This window comes from Pteronotus mesoamericanus, unplaced genomic scaffold (genome assembly GCF_021234165.1).
Source record: "Pteronotus mesoamericanus isolate MK-2021 breed Mesoamerican mustached bat unplaced genomic scaffold, CSHL_Meso_final scaffold_118, whole genome shotgun sequence".
NCBI lineage: Eukaryota > Metazoa > Chordata > Mammalia > Chiroptera > Mormoopidae > Pteronotus > Pteronotus mesoamericanus.
The window spans coordinates 1,128,159-1,155,433 of NW_026555301.1; the positions used below are offsets into that span (position 1 = coordinate 1,128,159).

The following is a 27,275-nucleotide window of genomic DNA, read 5'->3' on the forward strand; positions in this document are numbered from 1 at the left end:
AGTCTCTCCCCAAGGGTCTCTGGGCAGCTCTGTGACCCCTTCGGTTAGGGATCCGCTATTTATGAAGATCCTGTTGTAATCGCGCACCTTGTGGCTCCTGCACTGGGTTTCTGCCCCTTGGGGGCGTGGCCTGCCTGCGTAAATAGGGATTACGGAATGGGGAGGGAGTCTGCTCCAGGGATCCCAGATAACCTCCAGTTCTTTCTCCAACCCCTCCGTCTTCAGTCTCTCCTCAAGGGTCTCTATGCAGCTGTGTGTCCTCTTTGGCCAGGGACCCTCTATTTCTTCCAGCTAGTGTGCACTCAGCCCCTAGAGCACATGCACACCAGCTGTCTGCGAAGCACCCAAAAGGCAGGTTAATTGATTCCCTTATGCCTGAGCGAGATGGTAGCTGCAGAGTGGGAGGTGCATTATCACCCGGGCTCCACCAGCTGCTGTCTCAGTTCTCTTCACAAAGTTTTCCTCACCAATCTTTTCCCAGCCACCAGCCCACTCTGCTGCTACCTCTACCCAGAGATCTAGGAAGGCGGCTACCCCTGCAAATTTTTGCATTGGCCCTTTAAATGTCTCTTTGCATCTCCAGCCACCTGTCTCTGGCTGAGAGCGCCCCTAAGCTTTTCCAGGTTGCGTTCTGTCTGTGCGTTTTCCTGGTTTCAGCTGCTGTAGTCTAGGGAGTCCCTGTTTATGGTTCAGACCCTGTTCTTATCAGGGGGATCCAGCTGGCCATTTTGATGTTCCTCTGGTGCTGGTGTCTGTGGGCGCCCAGCCCACCCTCTTGAACCTCCACCGCACTTCTCACCTTTTAGGATGTGTGAAAGATGATTCCACTGTCTGTCTGTAGCTCTAAGGCTCCTCTCCCTCTATCATTCCATTGTTTTCCAGGTAATTTCTCCACCATTTAGTCACAATTCCAGTTTCATCTTGGGAGAAGGTCCACATGACTCCTATTTACTCCTTCGCCATCTTTTCTCCTTGTTATTGCTTTTATTTGGCACCTATGCTGCTTGTAATGGATCCTATAGGTGCTCTGCCAAGACACCCTCTTCAAGGCCAGTGTCCCATTCATTGCCTCTCAGTTACAGTGAGGACAAGTTCTGATGGCTCATAGTGGCATCCTTCACAGGGCACTGCCTTCAGGTATAGGGAACTGCTTTGTCCAAGGTTCTCCTCAAAGGAAATGTTAGACCAATGACTGGCTAATGTAGAGGAGAAACTTCTCAAAGAGTATTTTGCAAGTTCTCTGTGGGACTGACTGAGGCCTCAATGGCAACTTAAGATTCCCCACTGTACTCCAGGATACAATGTAAATTTATTTATATGATCAAGGTAAGTTTCACTACCCCAGCTACTGTGGCTCAGTTGATTGGAGAATCATCCCATAAACCAAAGGGTGGTGGGTTTGATTCCCAGTTAGGGCAAACACTGCGGGTTCTGTTTCCAGTCAGAGTGCATACAAGGGACAACCAATCAGTGCTTCTCACATCAATGTTTCTCTCTCCCTCTCTCTCCCTCCCTTTCCCTCTCTCTAAAATCAATAAACATGTCATAAGGATGGTGGGGTGGCGGGGAAGATAAATTTCCCCCTATATTGTTAATAGAAAATTGCTTTTAAAATATATATGATGAAAATTATTTTCCACAATAATAAAAGTATCCTATTTACAGTACTGTCTTATATGGCAGTGAATATGGATATAAATTTTCACCAACTATATTTGATTGATACATAATTCCCTCTAAAACACAGATAATAGTGAAAGCACAGTAATGGGAAGACAGCTGAATAAATTACAAGTATATTCATGTGTATTGCATCTCAATGTTAAAAACAATATGAGTTAACTAAGAAATTTTAAGGGTGTTCGGTGGTACTGTCAGTGAAAATATTGAGATGCAACAAGTATTGCTTATCCAAGCACAATGAAGAATATACTCATATATACCTTATTCTTAGTAGTTCTATTCTTAACTGTATATCCAGCAGAAATATGTCTATGTGGTCATTAAAAAAGCACTAGAATATTTATATTCATAGCAGCCCTCGTTATAAAAGCCAAATACTAGAAACTACCCAAATGCATTTGCACAGGAGAATGGATAAGTAAATAATAATATATTCATGCAGTAGGACACTAGAAAATAAATAATGCGTAGCTGCATGCAATAAGGATAAATCTCACAGAGTGAAGGAAATCAGTATTTATACTATAGGATCTGTTATAGGAAATTGCAAAGCAGACCATACTAATCTATGCCAGTGATTTTTAACCTCTTTCATCTCATCTCACACTAATTACTAAAATTCTGCAACACACCAAATTCTGCAGCACACCAAAAAATATCCCTTTTTTTGTCAATCTGACAAAAACATAGGTATAATTTTGATGACTTCACACTGGATGGCTATTGTTGTGTTGACTGTTCTCATTATTTTATTTGACAGTCTAGGGGAAAAGAGGTCAGTGTTCTTGACTAAAATGTCAGGTATTGCATGTTTTAGAAATTGCTGTAGGCACACTGGTTGAAAATTGCTGGTCTAGGCTGTTGTAAATAAAATAGTGCCAGGGACAGGGATGGGACAGCAGAAGACTTTCAGGTGGTAATACTGTTCTGTTCTTGGCCCAAACAATGGTTACATGAGCCTGTGCTCAATGTGAAATTTCACCAGCTATACATTTATGAATTTATAAATTGTGTACTTTCTCTATGAATCTTATTATGTGTGTGTCTTAATGTAAACAAGTGTTTAAAAAATGATGGACACAGGGAAAGCCAGTATACAAATATATGGCCATTTACAATGTTCAAATTTAAGAAATAGAGATGGTAACAACTTTCAGTGCCTCTGATTTTGTCCATAATTTTGATTTAACAATATGTTATTACTATTATTACTCCCTCACAACCTGCACTGTGAGCACCTGTGGCACCCAGAAGAGAATAGGAGTGCAATGGGGCAGCATGGATAGGAGAGTAGGGAGCGGGGTGCTTTGAGAATGTGGATGGTGGGCTTGAGCCCCAGCCACCAATCTGTAGGGGGAGGTAGCAGTCAGAGAGCACCCAGAGTCAGGGCTGAGTGGAAGGCATCCATTTGCCCTGCCCCAGAGACTTCCATTCTACTTGGATTACTCTTATCTTTCCTGTGCCCTCACTGGAGGAGTCCAGCCTTCGATCTCCCCTCTTATAGCAAAGATAATTTGAGTGTGTGGAGAGACCAAAGCAGGCTTATCTCTGAATGGGAGCAGAGGCCAGCATGTGAGAGAGTGCAAGAACATGAAACTTCTTCAGGCCCAGTTGCAGGGAGCAAGGCCCATTGGGAAGGCTTCTCATGAGCTGAATGGCTTCAAGGCTTTGAGGTTTCTCTAAAATTATGTGAAGAATGGAGAGATGATAGTAGCTCAGGTGCCCTGCATGGGCCTAGCACAATACTTGTTGTTCCAGTGATGTTTATGTTGTTGGGATTGTGGTCCCTGTAAAATGAGATCCACAGAAGGGATGACTTTGATGATAGGAACCTACATCTCTGTAGGAAGTCCCCTCCCCCTGAGTATGGTGATACAAACCAAAGACAGGTGGGGTTGGCTCTGTGAAAGCCCATACAGGTGAACCAATGTTTGAGTTGTGTGTTACCCAGACATATCCTTTCTGCTATTCAGACCTAACCAACAACATATTTTTTTAATGGCTTAAAATAAAAGAGTTGCTTAAAAAAACAGTGGTAGGAGGGCAGGAGGCAGGTCTCTAAAAATACATCTGGAATTAGATAAACGTAAGGAAAGAAATGTCTGTTGAGGCTTGTGTATGAGACCACCTGCTTCTGAGAGGCTTTCCATCCTTGAGATATATTATGTCTAAATTATCTTGTTATGCAAAATATTAAACTGAGTCTGCTTATCTTTCAAGCACAGCTCTGAGTGCCTTGTTAGTGCCTAGCAGATTCTAGGCAATACTAAATAATAGAAATAAACTTTGTGATAATACAAAGAAATGCAGACAGATATTGGTACTGGAGGAGAGAGAAGCCATAAAGTCGCCAAGGTGTTATAAACTTCTGAAGAGGTGGTTCTTGAGGCAGCAAGTGTCTTCAGGAGCCCATCATAAATCTTGGAGCATGGTGACCAGTGTTGACATTTTCTGCTGAGGCCCTTCAGTTGTGCCTGGACCCAGATCTCAACAGGAACAGAGAGAATGTATCTTTGGTTTTTATGGAATGTAGAATCATCTACCTTACCTGTTTTCACCTATAAAATAAAAGTGCAAGAAAAACAAAGCAACAGGGATATATTTCAGGGAAAACCATGATTTTTCCAAAACCTGAAACAATAGTGGGTGTTTTCCAAACTCACACATAAATTAAAACTTTGTCAAAAGCTTATGGGAAACTGAATCCAGAGCTAAAAGAAATGTTAGCCCAAGGTTCCTGGGCCATCTGAGAGAAACCAGAGTCCAGGTCCTTTAAAACATCTTTGGTTGGCTCAAGAAAGGGAGATGGTCACATACCGGGGGATGGAGTTCAGTTTAGAGATCCTTGCCTCAGTGTCACCAATGTCTGGGGTCAGAATAAGAGATTCCAAATGTAAAGGAGGCCTGTGTATCCCCAAGATACAGGTAAACTTGTGTCAGGCCCTGTGGAAGTCCAAAATCCTCCCAGAGTTATCATGGGTCACCAGTTTCCTTCATCTAACTGTTTCTTTCTCTTTACCTGACACTGAATCAAGCTGGGGTGGGAGGTAAAATAAACTCACACATAAATCCATATAAAGCAGGTATTTGTGGAGCCAGTTTTCCAGGGGCACACACAATGCACAGCCTGGCAGACACCTTGAACTTCAGTTTTAGGCATTTAATCTTTTTTGTTGTTGTTCATGCCAGCACTAGGGTTCTTGTCCCTAACATCTCCCTGTGGGATCTTCTGTCATGTTTTTTTTTCTTTTTCTGGACCTATAGCCACCTGTGTCCAATAACCAGAGGTGACTAGTGATCATCATACTGGACATCACAGATATAAAACATCTCCATCAATCACTCTCCTCTACAGCATTCACCTCGATAGTCACTCTCCAACTTCTGTTTTCTTGGCTCTTCTCTCCTCCCTGCTCCTGTCTCTTGTATTCCCTGAGAAGCAGTACATATCTCTCCTTCTATAAGGCAGAGCATTGTATCATGCCCACACAGAGACTGCCAAATCCTTAACGTGCTCAGCAAAACCAAACAGGCCTCACTGCCCATAATATAGAGCCATGGCTATAAATATTTTCTGTCTAGATATACCTGATTATGTCATCTTTATCAGCTTATAGATTCACATAAGACCAGTGATTATCAGCTAAGAGGATGCTTCTGAGGGGCTCCTGTATGGAGTGGAAATGTTTCTAACTAAAGCATGTTGTGCTTACAATGGAGGGAGAAAAGACCAACAGCCACTTCATAGTGCTCTGTGGTTCGTTCATTGAATGAACATTCACTGAGCCCACTTAGGCATGTGAAACATGCAGTCCCTCCTGGGTGTTGCATCCAGTATGGAAGGAGACAGACAAGTGCAATGCACGGGGTGGTGTGTACTGGGATTGAGACCTCAAAAGCCCCCCGGGGCCTGTCCCTCAGCAGAAGGCAAATCAAGCTCACATCGACATACCATGGATGGGTATGATGAGTGATGAAAACAGAAGCACAAATATAAAGACCTCCAAAAAGCATCTGCAGAGGGAAACATGGGGCATGTCTTACTTGCTGAATCTCATTTTCATCTGTTTGTAGAGAAATCAGCGTCTCATTTCCTTTTATCTTACAGTTTCATAAAGTACATCTCTATTTTTTTATTCATTTATTTTTCTCAGTATTTTTTGATGTATTTTCTTATTGTTCTTATTGTAGCAACTTATCAAGTACAGTTGTCCCTATTTTCCCACTACAACTTTCCCCTTCCCCACCCACCCTGCTGCTCGCCTTCAGTCCTTCCCCATTTTGGCTTTGTCTATGGGTTCTTTATACATGTTCCTTGATTTGACTCTTCCCCCTTCTTTTCTCCATTACACCCCTCCCTGCTCCTCTCTGACTACTGTCAGTTTGTTTTTTCTTTCAATATTACTGGTTATATTTTTCCTGCTTGTTTGTTTTGTTGATAGGGTTCCACTTATAGGTGAGGTCATATGGTATTTGTCTTTTACCCCCTGGCTTATCTCGCTTAGTATAATGCTCTCTGTTCCATCCATGCTGTCATGAAGGGTAGGAGTTCCCTCATTCTGCTGCGTAGTATTCCATTGTGTAAATGTACCATAGTTTTTTGATCCACTCATTTATTGATGGACACTAATGTTGCTTCCAATACTTGTTTATTGTAAATTGTGCTGCTATGGACATAAGTGCATAAATTCTTTTGAATTGGTGTTTTGAGATTCTTAGGTATAATTCCAGCACTGGAATTGCTGAATCAAAAGGCAGTTACATTTTTAGCTTTCAGAGGAAATTCCAAACTGTTTTCCTCAGAGGTTTCACCAGCCTGCATTCCCACCAACAGTGTACTAGGGTCTCCTATTCTCAACAAACTCACCAGCACTTGTTTGCTGATTTGTTTATGATGGCCATTCTGACTGGTGTGAAGTGGTATCTCATTGTGGTTTTAATTTCCATTTCTCTCATTGCTAGTGATGCTGAACATCCTTTCATATGTGTCAGGGCCCTGTGTATGTCCTCTTTGGAGAAATGTCTGTTTAGATCCTTTTGCCTATTTTTTAATTGGATTGTCTTCCTGGAGTGGAATCATGTGAGTTCTTTATATATTTTGGAGGTCAAACCCTTGTCTGAGGAATCATTGGCAAATATATTTTCCCATACAGTTGGTTCCCTTTTCATTTTGCTGATGTTTTCTTTAGCTGTGCAGAAGCTTTTTATTTTGATGAAGTCCCATATGTTTATTCTTTCCTTTATGTACCTTACTCTAGGGGACGTATTGGTGAAAATATTGTTGTGGGGAATATCTGCGAGTTTCCTGCCTATGTTCTCCTCTAGGACTTTTATGGTGTCACAACTTCTTTTTAAGTCTTTTCTCCATCTTGGGTTTATTTTTGTGTATGGTGTCAGTTGGTGGTCAAATTTCAATTTTTTGCATGTAGCTGTCCAACTCTCCCAACACCATTTGTTGAAGAGGTTATTTTTACTCCATTTTAAGCTTCTGCCCCTTTGTCGAATATTGATTGACCATAGAGATGTGGATTCACTTCTGGGGTCTCTATTCTGTTCCATTGATCTATATGTCTGTTCTTATGCCAGTATCAGACTGTCCTGATTAGAGTGGCCTTGTAGTTTGATGTCAGGTATTGTGATCCCTCCTACTTTGTTCTTCTCTCTCAAAATTGCTGCAGCTATTCAGGGTTGTTTATGGTTCCATATAAATTTTTGAAGTGTTTGTTCTATGCCTGTGAAATACATCATTGGTATGTTAATAGGGATTGCTTAAATTGCTTTGGGTAGTATGGACACTTTGATTATGTCAATTCTTCTGATCTGTGAACAGAGTATATGCTTCCATTTATTTGTGTCATTCTTTTTGTTGGGTCCTCTAACACTGATGTCACTCAGGGGAGTGGTCTGCCTGAGCCAGATGGCTGTTGCTGTATGGGGGATGAGTCAGCACTGGGGTCTTGCAGGCTACTCTCTCTGTTCTCTCCCCAAAGCCTCCTTCCCTGGTCTCTCCTCAGGCGTCTCCAGCCCACCCTGCCCTCGCCTCTGCCAAAGCCCAGGGTAAGTGGCTGCAAATAAAAATTTATGCATTGGCCCTTTAAACGGCTCTTTGTGTCTCCAGCCTCCTGTCTCTGGCAGAGAGCAGCCTGCTACTTTTCACAGCTGGCTGTTATCTGTTTATTTTTTGGACTCTGGTGTTGTAGGCTGGAGATCCCCATTTATGGTTTAGACCCCTCTCTTCATAAGGGGATCCAGCTGGCTGCTTAAATATCCCTCTGGTGCTGCCGCCTGTGGGCACCAAAGCAGCCTTCTCAAGTCGCCACCACATTCCTTATCAATCAGGTTTTGCTAAAGCTGATTATTCTGTCTGTCTGTGGTTATAAGGCTTTTCTCCCAGTTTTGTTCAGTTTTTTGTTCCAGGTGATTTCTCCACAATTTAGTTGTAATTCCAGGTTGGTCCTGGGAGGAGGTCAGTGTGACTTCCATTCACACCTCTGCCATCTTGCCTCTCCATTCTCTATTGATACTTCTTACCTGTTCATTTAACCCTTGATAGAATCATTTCAAAAGGTATCTTGGGATGCAAGACTAGATATTTTGAAACCATGATTTTTTTCCAATTGACCCTCCCCATAGATATGCACTAAGCTGGCTTCTCTGCCAGCAAATAGCATAGCTTATTTTGGCCCATTTTGTACATTATGTGGATAGAATCATGTGTTATATTTCCTCTAGTCAATATTATGTTCCTGATATTTATTTCATTACCATTTTGGGGTACCATTATTTTTCCTCTTTATTGTTGTTAGACATTTGAATGGTTTTTCATTTGGGGACTATTATGATTAATACTTCTATGGACATTTTTGTAAATGCGTTTTGGTTAACATATGAATAATTTCTATTAGGAGTATCGGGAAGGGAATTTTTATATAATGTATCTATAAGTTCAACTATAAGAATTTTCTCCACATAGTAAGAGAAATTTACACTTTCTCCAGAAATGTAGGACAATTTTTTTTCACATTGTTGCCACCATTCTGTACTGGATCTCTTTTCCAGTTGAGTCATTCTGGGAGTTGGTATACTGTTCTTCTATACTGTTCTTTTAATATATAGTTGGCAGTGGCATGCCTGCATATTGGGAAGGAGGGTAATGGTCTCTTTTCCCTCTGTCCTCCCAGCTTGCCAACTATGTTGTCTGCCATTTTGGAGTGAAGCTTGGTGAGCATAAATGGTCTTACCAACTTGAATTGTCATATGAGGCCTCATGCCCTTTGAGCCTGCAAAGCATATACAACTTTATTTCTCATCTGGACATTTTGGTGGGTGACTTGCAGACCCCCTCATACACATTCTGAATCATCAACTCCAATTTGCTTGAGACAAGGGCCATGTGTTTTCCATCAGTATTTTCTGAAGAGGTCCACTTGTGTCTCTCCCTCAGTTGGGCTCCATTGGGCAGGATCAAAGACCGTCTCCATGGAAGCCTATATCTAGACCCTGGGACATCCAGGTCTCCTCTCCATGACTCATGGGGAAGGCCTGGCCTATCCCCACAGTGCAGTACTCTCTTGGTTTGGACCCTGAATTTGCTGGTCTGCCCACCTCTTCCTTTTAAATTCTCCAGGCAGGAATCTGCCATCTGTCCTCTGTGCAGGTACTTCAGCATGCCAACAAGTATCAAGATAATTTTTTAGATAAGCCTGGGACCTCAGGTGAGAATAAGCAGAGACATGACAGGGAGTTGGTGAGGACAGTGTGGGTAATCCTATAGGCAAGACTTGGACATGCCAAGAAGCATCAGAATAAAGCAGGGTCTGAAATCAGGTCCACAAGAAGGAACCCATCTTGCAATAAAACCACCTGCTAAATATTACCAATTTCAGATTTTGTAACCACCAGATATTTCTGTGGGTTAATACAGCATAAGAATTAAAAAGTCCCACCTGAGGAATATAAATTTGACTTCATTACTCTACAAACTGATCATTTCTCATCATGCAAACTGGAGCAAAATGAGCTTCAAATGTGTAGAAAGAGTATTCTGCCTTCTGATAGCATGTTACTCTGGAAAAGTGGTTTGTTCTGGTGGCTGTCCCAGCCTAAGGAGGCATGACCAGTGATTTTCATGGTACCTGACTTCTTGCTTTTATCCAGCACAACATGGTTTTGGTGGTGGATATTTTAGACAAAGTGTTTATCCTTGCTGCATTCTCTGTTTATGTAATTTTCAGTTACTCAGGTTAAATAGCACATTACTCAAGGATAGAAAGTTAGTTGCTTTCATTAGCTTTAGTACTAATGTTTTATTTTTGATCTTCAATTTAAAAATTGGGTTTTCTATGTATCTTTGCAATCAGGTAAGTGAAGATAGTTAAATAATTAAAAAAACAGAGTGCATGTTCAATGTTTCAATGTGAAATGTTCCAGTGAGCTATGTGTGAACTCAGTACCTCCTGAGTATAAGTTTAAAGGATACTTATTTTGTCTGGGCCGTGTTTGAGCCCCACCCACAGTGAGCTGCCTAAAGCCGAGTGTTTCTTGGGTTCTGACCCTTGATTCCTGTGTTATGATTCTGAGCCTTGTGTTAAGGCTCTCTCTACTTCTCCTGAGACTCTTACTCAAAGAAGACTTCATGAAGGTGGAATTCATGGCTCTCTGGGTCGCACTGAGTCCCCACTAGCACACAGAAATTGCAGCTGGGTACTGCTCAGAACCTAGCTAGCCACCTGCACTTTTTGTTTTCTGAGAAGTCCCCCCACGCCCACCCCCCCCCAAAAAAGAGTAACACACACTTCACTGATGACCTGTGGGCAAAAGAACAGGGAAATAATATTCAGCTACAAGGGAGGTCCCCACCAAAAGAGGGAACAGGTGCTCTCCTACCATGTTTAGGGCATGAATGGGACTGCAGATGGGGTTAGAGTCTGGATGGTACCACCCACAGCCACCCTCCCTCCACCCAATGCAATCGCCCTTGTGGTTCTGCCTTCATGGTGACAAGGTTGTTCTGAGAGAAAGCTGTCTGTAGGCTACCTGCCTTTGAAATGTGAGCTCCTGAGGGTGGTGCAGCACTTACCATATTTTGCTGTGTATAATGCACTCCTATGTATAGTGTGCACCCACATTTTTGGCCCAAACTTACAGGAAAAAAATTTTCATTTTAATTTTTTAAGTTAATTTTTTGTTTACTTATATTTAGATACATGTTTGTATTATAAAGGAATTTTAGCATTTATAACACATTATAGTACAAGAAATTTTACAAATACTTACAAAACACAAGGACAAATACAAGGTATTTCAGGTAATACTCATGTATAATGTGCGTCCTTATTTTTCCCTCAAAAATTTGGGCAAAAAGTACACATTATACATGGCAAATTATGGTAGCCTATCCCAAATTTGTCACTTCCCTGATGATCGGCACTGATTTGATTCTGCACTGGAAGGAGGAGTTGTCTATTTGATATCACGTGTGCATCCCATGGCTTCATAGGAGTGTACATACCTTGGGCAAGCAGGAGCAGGTCCTGTGGGGGCCAACCTGAGCCATGAACCATAAAAAGACCTCAGAAGCAAATCCTGAGATGCTGTGAGAACAGGCCCTATGTCTAGGAGGATACTGTGAGTGGACTGGAGGTGACCAGGGGCATGAGGAAAGAAGGAAAGATTTGGGCAAAGCGGTGCTATGAACAGGTGGGACCTGCCCCACCCATAATCCTGGTGACTGTGTTGAGCAAGTACTAGTCATGGGGCACCCCCTCTTTCTCCTGCTTCAGCCTGTGACCTATGAGAATGTTGAAGTGAATGCAGCCCAGGCCCCTCTGAGACAAAGTAAGCCCCACTGCCCCTGCTGAGCAGATCCCAAATTCCTGAACCTCTGAAACTGGAATAGATGTAAATGCTCATTCTTCTTTTAATCCACAAAATTGAGGATGCTGTGTTTCTCAGCAGTGGATGATGAACACACCCTTCAGGAGAGAGCAGGCTGGGTATGGCTGCTGGAGGGTCCCTTACCAGCCACAGAGAGCCTGCAGGTTGGACTGCCCAAAGGCAGTCCTCAGGGAGCACTTTCTAGGTAGAGAGACTTTCCACAGCTTATGAAAATATTTACAACAACCATAATTACAGTCATGAAACAGATGGATTTCTTGTGACAATTAGGCCATGTAAGGAAGGTTTCTCTACAAAGGCAGTGTCATCTCCCAAAGCTGAAGGTATTTTCCCAAGAGGACTGACTAGAATCAAAGGTCAGGCTTCCATCTGCAAGGAGTTGACCCCTCACATAAACGTGTGTTAGCTTGCTACTGCCATTAGAAAGGAGGTGATCAAGCCGTTGTAAAATCCTGGGGGTCATAAGTCAATCAAGAAGGATTGCAGTCTGAAATAACACCTAATGAGCTGAAAACAAAATTGGAAGAACCCAAGGTCTAGGCTGCTTCCCTCCCTGCAAACTGTAACTTCATGTGTGGAGTGCAAGCTATATGTAGGGAGAGTCAGTATGGGGTCTCTCCAGAGCTTTGTATGCCAATGAGACAGGCACTCAGGGAACACAGCTGCCATGCCTGAATGGTCCTCAGGGTGGGGCTGGGTGGAGGGGCCAGCTTTCCTCAGATAGGATCAGGTAGGCTGAGTTACAGACTTCCAATTTGCCCAGCTTCTTTCCTACCCACCATGGGCCTCCTGAAGTGAACAGGTGATTCTGTTGCGAAGACAGGTCACCAAGATTCTCTCCATGGGTGATCTATGGCTTCCTCCCTGAAGTCATGTTTTTTATCATGGTTTTCTTGGACTGTTCTGACCTATCACAGCAAGTCCCACATCCTGGGAAACTAGGACAGCTACTCACTTTGATTTCACTCTTGTCTGCACATTGGAATCATCTGAGAGCTTCAAAGGCATGGAAGCCCCAATTGTAGTCCAGATCTTATGACTTACCTGGCCTGGGGTGTGGCCAGGGTTTCAAAAGCTTCCAAAGTTCCCCAGGGTTTTGAATGTACACCAGGTTTGAGAACTCCTGCTACAAAGATGGTTAACATGGAGAAGTTGACCCTGAGGTCCAGCTTCTCAGTATATTTACTAAACACTCACAACAAGAGGCTATAGACAAGTCTAGATTTCCAATTAGGATAAACAAGGAACATCTGTTCATTCCAGCCAAGAAGCACCTGTGATCTTCTATGGCCCCTGCCAGCTGATGCTGGGTTGGCTTTGTTTCTTAGTACCTCCACCTCCTTTCTTTCCTATGTAGTGGGGTGAAGCAGCTGGGAACACAGGTGTCTAAGGGGGACACAGGTAACCAGGTTCTTGGTGACCATGAATAATGAATTGAACCAAATATACAGAAAGTTTATAGCAGAGAGAGAACAGATTTATTAAGCAATAGTATACTCCACAGAATATGGGAGTGGACTGACTCTGAGCAGAGATTGGCTCTCAGCAGCTGGAGGGATTCTATTCTTATAAGGTGGATATTTCCTAGCTAGTTTTGGTGGGCTTTTATTGCACATGTACAAGTAGCTATATTACTTTTAAGCTATTGCGCATGTAATCTCCCATGATTTTCCTTGATTGCCCACTGGGAGGGCAGGGACTTTGCAATACTAATTGATTACAATGCTATTATAATGAAGCAGGAGTCATGTAGCAACTCCTGTGCAGGTGCCAGTCATGTTTCATCATGACTTAGCAGAACATGGGGACAACTGGTTTTAGAAGAGTGTCTTTGTCCTGTTTCAATGTCCTTTGTCCTTGTACTAGGGTGCCTCTGGAGTTTCCTTGTTCTTGAGAAACTGGTCTTAGAACAGGGTCTCTGCTCTCTATCATTGTCCCTTGTCCTACTCCTGGAGTGCCTCTGGAGTTTCCTCCTTCCTACCTCCTACCTCAACTTTACCCTGAGAGGCATGGTTCTCAAAAATCTTTTGGGGTTGTTGAAGGGTGATTATTATTTTTTTTTTTGTATCTTCTTCTGGCTTAGACCAGGCAGTAGTCCCTGCCTATGGAGAACCATGGAACTTTCACCTGTTCTATCTAGAGGTTGAAGAGGAACTCCTGAGAATGTCATGGATGCTGTTTGTTGGTCAACTTGAACATCTTCCTTAAGGATTGATGGGAAACCCCAGAACATCATAATTTTGATGTAGGACTACTTAAGTTTAGAAGATACAAATTTAACAAGTAAATTAAACAAAAAAAGGTCCTAAAAGTAGTAAGAGCTGCAGTGTTGCTAAGGGACTTAGGAGGGATAGTAGCTATGTTAGGCTAGGGAACCAGGAGATCAGAGTATCTCTAATTCCTTGACCCTGTTTGTTGTATTTATGTAGCCATTCTGCCTGTTCATAATTTTTTTATATTAGCTTCAACCATTCCAGAGTTATTTACATAGGTGCAGCAGGTGTTATTGATAACCACACATATCCCACTTTTTTTTCTAGAAGATAGTCAAGGGAAAGGTGGTTGTCCATAACTACATTTGCCAGTGAGCCTACTCTTGATAGTGCAGCTAGGGCATCAGCAGTGCCTTTGGAGACTTCTATAATCTTAATGAGTTCCCATAGGGTGGTCTCATGATAGGCAAAGCCTCCCCAAGGGGCCACAGCAGCTATAGTGGCATCAGCTCCGCCTATTACTAGACCAAAAGCTCACTTTTTTCTGCTGAGAGACTGCCTTCCAGGACCCTGGGTTATGTTTATAACAGTAAGGTTTTGAAGTGTCAAGGTTCGTAGGGTATAGACATCCTCATGTTTAGAGTTGCTGAGATATGAGCTGCAATCACTTCTTGAGGTCCTGAGTGATATGTTAGCCAGTTATTGGGGAGTTCCACATAGCCAAACAAGGTCCATGAATGCTGCAATGACTGTGGTGGAGTTATATTTGTTAAGGAGGGCATACAGTAATGGGGAAAGGCAATCATTAAGGAAGCTTAAACTATTTTCCCAATCTTCCCCTCCCACAGGAGGAGGTAGAAATTTTGCTAATATCCTTCGAAGGGATTGGCTTAATTTCCTACCAATGTACTTCATAGTATTGTTTGTATCTGCATTATTAGTTTTGTCAAAGAAACATTAGGAATGCAGTTAGAATCATTATTTGGGTAGCATATTATATGTGTCTAACAAAAGTTTGAAAATTTCTCCCTCAGAAAGACTCTCTAGAAACTGGAACTTGAAAGAAAGAACAAATGACCCCAGTACAAGTATTATAACATGGACTGTACCTTATAGTACTGTTGCACTTAAGAAATGTACTGGAATAATTAAATGTTTTTAATTCTAGTAGGATCATATAGAAGAATGGAGGAGGGTTCTGCTCCCATCTGACTCTTAAAGAAAAAGAGGAATGTATAATTAGCAGGATAATTTAAAACACTGATTAAGGATTCATTAGTTATTAGGTAGGCTTTTATATGAGTATTATATCTGGAAGGAGTTTCTGGATTAGGATGACATATACAACATTGGGTCAGATTTTCTGATGCTAAGTTTTGAAAAGCGTTTATTAAAAAATTTTCATCTCATTTCCCTATATAAGGTGTAGGTAACTAGAGAATGGTTAATAGAAACAACAGATTTTCATTTTGGACACTCATAGGTATGATTCCATCCAGAAAGAAGTAAACAAGCATTCATACAGAAGACCAGTACTGATAGAAAGATTCCAAGAATGGCAGCTCTCCAAAACAATGGTAATTTGAGTACATCATCATTAATCATGACATATCTTTTAGGGCTTCTTTCTTTTGAACAGGTCCTCTAGTGGTCACTGGTGTAGTCTGTGCTTTAGTCTCTAGCTGTTCCTGAATCTGATCGGAATTATAGGAAGCTGGCTTTACCCTGGAAATATTAACCCAACTATTGACCCCTAAAATTTTCACAGCCATAGGGACACTCAGAACTCCCTGGTAGAGTCCTTTTGATTTAGGATTGAGTTGGTCTGCTAGTGATTCCTCTTTCCAAGTTTTAAGGAGTACCCAGTCCCCTGGAGATATAATAGTTTGAAAGTTCCCTTTTAGAGCTGTGAAAACTTTGTTTATATATTCCTATAAAGCTTTTCGTATTTGCCTTAAGTTTATTATATACTTAACTACTTGAGGTTTCTCTGTATCAACTATTAGATCCAGAGTTGTTGGTTTTTTTAAAAGCTGGTCATGCAGCATTTTGAATGGACTTTAGCTTAGTATGGGCCTCAGGGGAGCCCCTAATTCTCATAAGAGCTATAGGTAGCACTTAGCCCAGTTCTCCTAAGTCTCATGACAAAGTTTTGCTAGTGTTCTTTTTAAAGTTTGATTTGCCCATTCCACCTTTCCACAAGATTGTGGTCTCCAAGCAGAGTGGAGGTGATATTTTATGCCTAGAGCTTCAGGAGATGGCTTGAGTGATCTTAGAAGTGAAGCATGGCCCATTATCACTTTGTAGGGATACTGGAAGACCAAATCAGGGTTTATTATCTTTAGGAAACCTTTTGCTACTTCTGTGGCTTTCTCCATCCATGTCAAAAAAGCCTCAGTCCATCCAGCAAAGGTATCTGTCATGATTTGTCAGTATTTATATCCTCTACAAGAAGGCATTTTGGTAAAATCAGTCGACCAGTCCTCCCCTAGATAGGTCCCTTTTTGATGACTAGGTTCTATCAGCAGGGGCAGGAGTGGCTTTGCCCGGGTTGTTGTAGGCACAAAGAATACAAGCCTGACAAATATTCTTTATGGTAGTAGCTATTCCCCTGTCTATGAATAGTTTATTAATCATTGTTGTTATAACATCCCTTACAATGTGGAAGGAGTCTGCAAAGACTTTAAAAATTTCCACTGGGAGGCCTGGAGAAGGAAGAATTTGTGGCCAATATATACCCATGGTCCTTCATGGACCCCCCTTTCCTTCAAAGCCCAAGATATTTCCTCAGGTGTATCACTGGGGCTTGCTATCTGAGCCATTTACAGAGGGAATAAAGCCTTTTCTTTGCAGTCCCTAGTGTTGCCTTCTGTGTTTCTTGGTCTGTTCCCCTATTTCCATGGGAGGTAGGAGACATATTCTTCTGGTGGCCTTCGCAATGTATGACTACCATTTATTCTGGTAGCCTGACTTCTTCCAACAGATTTAAGACATCTAGTCCACATTTAATAGGGAAATTCTTAGCAGTGAGGAGCCCTCTTTCCATATGGCAGCATGAGCATGAAGAAGGCATATTTAGAGTCTGTATAGATATTAATCCTCTTTCCTTGCCCTAGGATGAGAGCTCAAGTAAGGGTCATAATTTCAGCCTTTTGGACTGAGGTTGAGGGTGGAAGGGGTCATGTCTCAATGGCATTATATAAATTAACTACTGCATATACCACTTTTGCTGTCCATTCTGTACAAAGCTGCTGCCATCAGTGAACCATTATTCATCAGGGTTTTCTAAGGGTTGGTCTAGCAAGTCAGTCCTGCTGGAGTGAGTAAAATTAATAATCTCTGAGCACAAATGTATCAAGCCTGGGGATGATTCTGTAGGTATTAAAAAGGCTGGATTTGAGGTATTAACAAGTTTTTATAGTTACTTCAGTATTGTCCAGGAGAAGAGCCTGATATTTGGTTAAAGATGCTCTTTCATTTTTAATAGTCCTTGTACCTGATGTGAAGTTAAGACCTCTAACTTCTGCCTGAGAGTTAACTTAGCAGCTTCCTCAGTTAACATGGCTATGGATGCACCTGCTGTTAGACACAGAGGCCACCTGGTTGCTACAGTGTCCAGAGTTTTAGAGAAATATGCAACTGGTTGAGGTTCATTCCCTAGTCATTGAACTAAGACCCCTAAGGCTATTCCTTGCTTCTCTGCTTCATATAAAGAAAAAGGCTTAAGTTAGGGATACCTAAGGCTGGGGCTTTGACTAGGGCCTGCTTGATTTTATTAAAGGTCTGATCATGTTCCTGTCCCCATATACTGGGTTTGGTGTCTGGTCTCTTAGCAGCTTCATACAAAGTTTTAGCAATTAGTCCAAAGTCAGAAATACAAATCCTGCCATTCCATAAAAGGAGCAAAGCTGCTGTTTAGTAGCAAGTAGAGTTAACTCAGTAATGGCTTTAATTCTCTCCTGTGATAATTTTCTAGATCCAGGAGTCAAAATATACCTTAAATAATTTACTTTTTGTTTGGTAATCTGAGTCTCCTTTCTTTGATACCTGATATCCTCTTTTAGCTAGGAAATTCAGAGTTTGGATGATACTGTATTTCAACTGGAAGCGTTCTTGGAGGGGCTGAAGATGAGTATATCATCTATGTATTATAAAACAGCTTTCTTGTAACTGTAGCTCTCTAATATTCTTTTCTAATACTCTATCAAAGAGGTGGGGACTGTCCCTGAGCCCTTGTGGCAATACAGTCCAAGTGTATTTCTAGTGTATCAGAGTCTTTGGATCTGTCCACTCAAAAGCAAACAGATACTGAGAGTTAAGAAACAAAAGGATTCAAAATAAGGCATCTTTCAAATCTAACACTGAATACCACTGACCATCATCAGGCACCTGCAGGAGTAAGATATAAATGTTAGCTACTATTGGATGTAAGGGAACTACTGCTTCATTGACTAACCTCAAATCCTGGAGTAGCCTATACCACTTGGTGGGCTTTATTACCGGTAAGATGGGAGTATTGACAAGGAACTATGAGCGCATGTTGTATAAATTTAGTTATGATAGGCCGCAACACTTCCAAAGCCTCCTGCCTAATAGGATATCATTTCCTGGGAGGATAACCTGACCCAGGCTTTAATTGGATTTTAACCAGTAATTCAGTCTTTGCTCTTCCCAGAATCCCCAACCCCCAAGCTTGGAGTTTACTTTCTACAGAACTGAATTTGAGATTTCCTCTTGGTTTTGGCTTCTACTGATTATCATGACCTTGCCTAACTCAAGTGGCTCTTTAAGGAAGAGCAAGTTGGTTCCCATGCAGGCTAAAAGGTACCAGCCTAACAGAGGGATAGGGTACTGAGGAACAATTAAAAAAAAGAGTGTTTGAATATTAGACTTTCAAATTAACAAGTGATAGGGAGTGTATAAAAATAGGCCTTAAGATCTCCTTCAGCCCCCCACTATCTTAGTGTATTTGAAGGAAAGAAGTCCAGAATAAGAATTTAGGACAGAGTAAGTGGCCCAAGTATCAAAGAGAAAGTTGATTTTCTTACCTACCTTATCCAGAGTTATCCAGGGCTCCTTGGTAGAGATGGGAATGAGTATTCCCTGGGCCAGTCTATTTCCTGGGCACCCTCAGTCCTCAAGAGTATCCACGGCCTTGGGTAATGACCTCATTCCTCTCTGGGAATGGGGGTAGTCTACCTTCCAGTGCCAGGGGTTGGAATTTATGTTCTTTCATAGAAGACAGAGTCCCAGAGGTAGTCAAGTGCAGTTCTTTGCCAATGTCTGGAGCACTTGCACTTATAATAGGTCTGATCCTTTTGTCCCTGATTCTTTTGTTGCCTCCCAAGCTCCCATGGTGGGTCTGGCTTCTACCAATCTCTCTACTAAAATCTAGCACAAGTCTCTTGGCTTGCTTCTTCCTTTTCTCCTTTCCCTGTTTTCTTTTCTCCAAATCCCTATTGTTAAAAACCAAAAAGGCTGTAACTATAAGTTGGTCTGGGGGGTGGATGTCCTGTGGGCCCATTTGTAACTTCTGAAGCTTCCTGCAAATATCCAGGGAAGACTGGATTAGAAAATAATGTCATACCAAGATTTGACATTCCAGGGAAGATAGATCCAAGTCTGTATATTTTCAAAAGGCTTCTACTAATCTGTTTCTGAGGTGAACCAAGATCTCCTCCTTGCCCTGGGTTATTTCTCTGATCTTTTCATAATTTGCATGTTTCTTGATGCAGTTTCTCATTCCTGCCAGCAATCTATCATTGCATCTCCACACCAGGTTCCCACCTGAGTATTGTATCGCCAGTTGGGAATTGGTCTGGGTTGGCCTGGGCAGTGGGCTGGTTAGTATTAGGATTTTGGGCATGCAATTGATCTGCATGTTTATGGGCCTCCTCCCAGATTCTCATCTAGGGAACAGCAGGTAGCTAAAATTATATATAAATCTCTCTGTGACATATCAAAGGCCAAAGTAAGAGTTTGGAAATTGCTAGCGAAGCATGTAGGATCCTCCAAAGAACTTCATAGTCTGTCCTTGCACTGTTGTAGGTCCATTATAGAAAAGGCCACTTGTACTCTTATAGGGCCTTTGGTGCCTACTACCTCCCTCAAGGGAAGGAATACAGGAGTGGTAGGGAGATATGAAGCCCCACTCCTAGTAATGTCCCACTGGACTGGGTTCTTCCTCAACCGGTGGTTGTGGGTAGCCCAGAGAGTAAGATGATGGAGAGGTTGATCCCTCTGAAGTAGGAGCAGAGGCTCCTAGATTCTGGGGTCCACTTAATTGCCTCTGAGGACAGATGAGAAACTAAGGAGGATCTCTTCTAATTGGTCAACACTTGGGCCCACAGGTTCTGTCTGGGTGGGTCCAGAGCAAAACAAGAGATCTTGATACAGAGCCATATTGGCCTGCACATATGGAATTTTGGACCATTTGCCTTCCCTCCAGCAAAGTAAGTCTAATTGTAGTATGGTATTATAATTATTGCTCCTGTTTTCAGCCCATACCTTTCTGTCCCCTGATTTGTATTGGAGCCAAACAATATTACAAAAGAAAACTAATCTATTTCTTTTTAAGTTTTTAGGGTCAAATTTATCCCACTTGCTAAGAACTCAACTCCATGGCAATTTGGGAGAGATTGAAGTTGTGGTTTCCATCTTGACTGCAGCAATCCTAAATAGAATAAAAACAGAATGATACTCACTTGCAATCTAGTGGCATCCCTCTGCTTGTTTCAGGAGATTTCCCTAGTGATCCATAGGGTGTCCCCTGGGATCCCACCATCTTACTAGACATCTCTGGTGAAAGAGAATATAGTGCATGTCAGCCAACAAATCTAAAAGAGTTGAGAGCTGGATCACCATGGACTAGCTTTGTTTCTTTTTCTATGCTCAATTTGGAGACTCCAAATTCCATGGAAACTATCTGCATAATTCATGGTCCTTGTGAGTGTCCAGGCTGCAAAAAAATGTAAGGAGGGAATCACTTGAAGCCTTAAGCAATTGCCTATAATCCTGAAGACCTCACGCCCACTGCTCTATCCTGGTGGCCTGAGTTCATTTCCATTCCTGAATTTTTCATCTACAGAGAACCTCATCTTCCTGTAAGCCTTCAGTTATGAGGTAAAGGAGGTATCTAACTAGCAAAATAATTTTAGGCCCAATAAACCACCAAGAGGCACATTGAGATGACATTATTATAAAATGACTCTTTTCCAAATCACAAATAGGACATTCAGGTATTCTTTTATGTAATTTTTCCAGAGCTATACAAAATTGTACCTTACTCTGAAATTTCCCCAGAAGGGACCTCTAGAGGTACCTAAAGGTCCCCCCTTCACACTAGAGGTGGATCTCATAGCGGGATGACAGCCCTAGAGGAGAACTTAAAATACCCCTATAGAAGCAAGTAAACCACTTTAGAATTTCTTCAATTAACTGGGTAAGAGTGGCCCTATATAGCCATTTCTGGTAACAAATGACCAACAGGCACCTGTTAGGAAACTCTGGTCAATGTTGGTGCTTGAAATGATAGTATATACGGGCCAAATATGGGAGTGGTCATTCTTACAACTGTACTTAGCAATGGGACTTTTAGTGTCCCCAAAATAGGTATTCTGGGTACAAATACAGCAGGAACCCTTTATACACAACAGGCAAGTGGTGTATAGGCATAGGCATAAAGGCCAAAATCAGCTGGGAAGGACAAGCATAAATGACTGTCTGTGGGCCTGACAAGGAGACTGCAAAAGGAAGTCATAGCACAGGGAAGGCGGTAACTGATATCCTGTATGGAAGGTCAAACTATGCCTATGAAGAAGTAGCTGTGGAGTGGGCAGTATCTTCTAGTGTTTAAAGTGTTCCTGACTGGCATCCAGACATTTTCTTTCTCCTGATGGGGACTAAAAGCTTACCCTGATCCATATCCAGGTTATCTTCTCATGGGTGTTTTCAAATGGTGAGCACCCTTGTGGCTTTTAACTGCCCAACTGTGCCTGCAATTTAGCAGTGGACTTGTGGCAGGGAATATGACTCACCAAAATGGAATAGAAACATGCAATCCAGTAGAGAGCAATGGAAAGAAAATATCCTTGGGTGCTGCAGCAGCAAAGGGGGCTTACCACTCTGGCAACTTCTGGCAATGGCTCACCAAAAACTGTCACAAGTGGACACAGGCAACCAGTTTCTTGGTGATCACAGTAATGAATTGAACCAAACACACAGAGAGTTTATAGCAGAGAGAGAGCATTAAGTAATAGTATATCCTACAGAATATGAGATTGGACTAACTCTGAGCAGAGACTGGCTCTCAGTGGCTGGAGGGATTCTATTCTTATAGGGCAGATACTTCCTGGCCAGCTTTGGTGGGCTTTTATTATGCATGTGCAAGTAGTTATATTACTTTTAAGCTACTTGAGTATGTAATCTCCCATGACTTTCTGTTGCACTGCACGGCTATAGGGGACATGCCACCGTTGGGGAGGACCACAGAGAGTGCAGCATTCCCTGAAACCTGAGGGAAACTGTCTGGGTCCAGCTGAGGTGGGAGCAGGGCTCTGAAACCCGCAGAGCCCATCCAGGGGTCGTCACGGGTGAGGGGAACAAACACAAACGTACAAACACTTCTCTGTTTGCCGGGAGAGTAGACTGGGGCAATTCTCTCCTACCAAAGAAGGCCATGGCACAGTCCCCTAATGGGAAAGACCCATTGCCCTTTGTTCCAAGGCTTTTATTGAAAATCTTATCAGTGGGGTATAACAGGAAAGCATACGTATACTCAATACATTCGCAATATAAGTTTCACAGAGAATAGATCCCTTTAGGAAAACAAGTGACAGGAAATCAGTGATTTACATGGGTCTGAGAGGGAAAAAGAATCAACAATAGAGACTATCGATAAGGGGGAAGTAGACTTAAAGGTGTCTTAAAGATATAGAGTGAAAGGTGTAAATAAAGCAAATGTCTTGACAAGGAAAAGGATGTAAATAATGTGAATGTCCTTCACGGCATGAGCTGACCAGAGATTTGAGGGACGAACACAGCACACTCTATAGAATTTATTTTTAGGCCTGATTACCCAGGATCCACCAGAACTGATTTAGGGCTGTCCCTCCCCCCCAACCCCCCAACATTGTTTCAAGCCTGAGCCAGGCCCAGGAAGGAACCACCAAGAGATAAGGAGACTGCTTCTTGGCTGCAATGAGGACTCCAACCATGTCCAAGCCAAGCCAAGGGGTGTGGGGGCCTTTTTACCCCTTCTCCATGTCCCCCAATTTCTCATCTGCTGCCAAAATTGGACCAACACCTGTGTTAGGTTGAAAACCTCAGCACGAGGTCCCTTAACTGTCATGGGTTAATTGACCAGCCATGGCAAAGCAGAGAGGCAGGGGCTATGTTTCTCCAAGGCCTCCTGATTATCTCCAGCCTTGGGGCCCTCCTGCGTGTCTGCAGGGTTAAAGCTTCTGAAACCAGGCCGAGCGTTTCTCAACATTTTTTTTTTATTGCCCACTTGGGGGCTGGTCTCCACAATACTAATTTATTATAATGAAGGAGGGACCATGCTGCACCTTCTGTGCAGGTGCAGTCCAGGAAGCAGGGACAACTGGCCTTAAAATAGTGTCTCTATGCTATATCAATGTCCTTTGTCCTAGTCCTGGGGCACCTCTAGAGTTTCCTCATTCCTGAGAAACTGGTGTTAGAACAGGGTCTCTGTTCTGTATTGCTGTCCTTTGCCCTAGTCCTGGAGTGCCTCTGGAGTTTTCTCATTCCTGACTATCTCCTGATTCACAGGTGCTTGAGCCTGGCTGACCCTGTTATAAAAATGCGCATGCACTCACAGTCTCACCTTCAGTATGAAGGGTTTATAGGCACATGGACCTAGGGCAAGAGCTCCTGTCCTTGTGCACAGGAAGAAAATTGGTCCCCAAACCCTGTATCTTTATTTCAGAAGTTACCAGGATAGAAACATTTTTGAGTCCACAACCTCTCAAAGGGAGGAACAAGTTCTTTTATAGCACTGTGATCATTTTCTGAAACAAAGGAAATATGACAGGGATCTCCCATGTTAGACCATGAAGTCCAGTCTGTAGGTAGCATGTAAATGGTAGTTCTCCTCATGGAGCCTCTATGACATGAAGATGCAGTAACATGACTGAAAGCAGCCTGATTGTCAATGAGGCTTTATCTGTTTGTTGTTTCTGGCACATCTTAGTGGAAATTATCTCTTACATCTCTAAACACAATTCTTGGGTTTTTGTTGGACAGTCACCCTAGAACCAAACAAAAATAGATATCAAGTTCTCCCATCTTGGCCTATGAAAGCAAAAAGCAAGATGAATCCCAAGTAGATAGCTGGGATTCATGGGGACGAGAGTGTCTGCACTGTGTGTGTGCTCAGAACCAGGGGGAAGGAAGAGGTTATCTAAAATTGAGCCAGAACTTAGATCAAGATTCTCCAGGGCATTGCCTCCCTCATAAAGGCCACCAGAGAAACCAGGAATGTGCACCTGGGAACCAATACCACTTGGGAACATTTGACGAGAACAATCTTATAGAGACCACTCGCCTGGTCACTCATCAAATGCTTATTAAGTTCCTGCCATTCCCCCAATGCACAAGCCCAGGATTTTGGAAGAACAAGTGGACAAGGGAATTGTGGGTCTGTCTCTGGAGCTCACAGTTGAGCAAGGAAGGCAAGCATTAAAAGGCATTACTAAACTATGAATTCTGATGGGATAGTCCTCTGAAACAGAGGAACTCCTTGCAGGGGACTGAGTACAGAGGTATGGAATGCAGAGTGGCACCCTTCCTCACTCTCTGCATGTATTGCTCCTACAGCAGAGCCCAGGGCAAATGGCAACAAGGAGGTTGCTAATGGAAGACGTAACAGCAAATTCCATTTTAATGGATAATGGCTGCTTGGCTGAGGATAAGCAGTTACAGTGAATCATGTTCTAGGACCTTGGAGTATGGGAGTACTACTAGAGCTAATTAAAACTTAATTACTACTGTTTCAGGAAGCTTCCCATTTTGTATTCCCTTAGCCCTGCTTCATTAAAACTTGATAGGTAGCTCCCAAGCTCACTTCCAAGCTAAAAATTTGGGGAAGGAAGAAGACATAAAAACTTGCCTTTGAGATCCAAAAATTAAGGAAAAGAGAGAGTGGCCATGAAGTGGACCAAAGTCCCTACTTAACTTGACACAGAGCTCCGCATCTCATCAGATCAAGTCAGGACTGCAGAGGACAGAAATTCATTTCATGAGTCCTCTCAAAGTTTTACTTTTTGTCGTCCATTGCAAAGACCTTAGTGTTTTTAGTTGGAGTAAAAAAATGTATTAACTCCCATACCTGCCTACACCATGTTGAAATACCACTGGTGACACGTGGAAATGGGAACTGGCCAAAATCTGGTTTCTGGAGATGAACCAGAAAGTGAGTTAAGACATTCTACCAAGGGAGTGGATTCTGCCTTTACCTTGACCATAAAGAATCCCCTGCCAAATTGGGGTTACTCCCTCACTATCACATGACCCTGGAAGTTATACCCCCTGGCAGCCTCCACCTTCATCTGCCAAATGAGGCTCCATTTACTAGGGGGACCCTCCATAATGGTGACAGCTAGATCACACAACAGTCACCACACTCCTTGTGTTGTTTCTAATCTTCACTTGTAGAGCCAGACATGGAAACAAGGGGTTGGGGTTCATACATGGGTCTATCATAAAACATTAAATCATGTACAGCATCCAAAACCTCCACATCCTACTGCCTCATGGCAATATGAAACATGATTTAAACCAACACCTTGGTATATAATTGAGCAAACAGAAATCTAGATATTGGTCTTATATCAAACCACTTTACTGATGGATGAATTGTAACAAATCTAGCTGTGCAAGGGAGGGACATGATTAGGAAAGCATAATTCCAAGGCCACCAGCTAAAGACTGGAGTCTCAAGTATCCTGCAGCCAATTTAATAATCTCATGTGATAGTATCTTCCCTGGGAAATGAGAACTATAATGTCCTTCCCCACACCCTTACTATGCTATAAAAATTAAATAAGGTAAGTATGAACAAGCTTTAGAAAATTCAGTGTTATTAAAAAGAAAGAAAATGTCATATTGGGTAGAAAGCAGGGCACTAGTAGTGTGGTACCTATCCCATTACTAGAATACTGGTGTCCGAGACCCTGGGCCCCACATTTGTGGTGCTCACCTGGGCTACTCCAGACCATGGGTGTTTTCTTGAGGCTCTTTTGTTTTCTTACACTTTGAGTGCCCTGTATTGGGGAAGCAGTAATAAGTAACAGACCTCCATTCCTTCCTTGCCAGTAGAGAGCCCTGCTGTCATCATCTGGGAGCAGACAGAGTTTCCCTTGGCAAATCCTCTCTCCTTGGAATCAGTTAAGTTCAATGTTGGAAGGGAGCCAGACCTGAGCCATACACTTGCTTCATTTGTTCTGACTTGCTCATCTTGACTTTCTTTTTCTTCTCCCTCCTTCTTTTTCAAATCTGCAGACCAATAAAGCTGTGGCCAAGGGGGATTTCCACCAGGCCAGCACCAGCTCTCGGCGGGCCCTGTTCCTGGCTGTGCTCTCCATCACAATTGGAACTGGCATCTATGTGGGTGTGGCTGTGGCCCTCATCGCCTACCTCTCCAAGAGCAATCACCTATGAGCTTCTTCAGGGCACACCAGAAAAACTTGGGGCCAGTTGTGTGCAGATGCAGAGCAAGCAAGGCTAACAAGGGAGAAACACCTGTGTGATGCTGTGTAGTATAAATTATTGTCACAAACCCCATAACACCCTGAAATTTTCTATCCATACATTCATTTTTACCCTTTAATTTTCACAGCACTGTGTAGAACATGAGACATATGGGCACTGCTAACCCTTCCAAGGGGAGGGTCCAAAGATCCTTACCATTAAGGTTGTCTTTGGAAGGATTCTGGTAGACTAATGACAGTGCAGCTTTCTCTGCAGCTTATCAGTGCCTGAAATGCCATAGCATTAGCAATATACAAATAGTAGAGATGTGTTTATTTTTTATGGAATATAGTGCAATAGACAGAAGGCAGGGGATGTGTCACTCTTCTGTCTATTGCCCTGCTTGACTCCTCTGGCATTCCCCCAGTCTATACACCTTCCCTACAGAAAGAAAACAGGGCTGAGCATGAAGAGACACAACTGCTGGCAGGAACTCCACTGTCATTGGTTTTCAATAGGTCCAGCCCTGAGAATGCAGTCATACTAGTGTGGGACCTGTCCCCTGTCCCCGTCTTTCATTCCCTCCACTACCTAGCCTAGGATCATCTGGCCTCCCTTGGAAGATGTCCAAACTCAGCAGTCACCACCCAGCAATTTGGAGTCTTGGACCTCATTGATCTAGGGTTGGGAAGAGCAGGCCACAGTGTGTCTCAAGATCCCTCCCAGAAGGACCTCAATGTTTGCTCCAGGAACTCAAGGCAAAGGAGCTGTGGA

General features: G+C 42.6%; 1 protein-coding gene across 1 annotated transcript in view; it reads left to right on the forward strand.

Moving 5' to 3' along the window:
- SYNDIG1 (synapse differentiation inducing 1) overlaps window positions 1-26,471 on the forward strand; it is a 168,632-nt gene extending 142,161 nt beyond the window's left edge. Inside the window, exon 3 of the mRNA XM_054587414.1 lies at window positions 26,313-26,471. Within this exon, the coding sequence (XP_054443389.1) occupies window positions 26,313-26,471 (159 nt within the window). The remainder of the gene's footprint in view (window positions 1-26,312) is intronic.
- The last annotated feature ends 804 nt before the right edge of the window (window positions 26,472-27,275 follow it).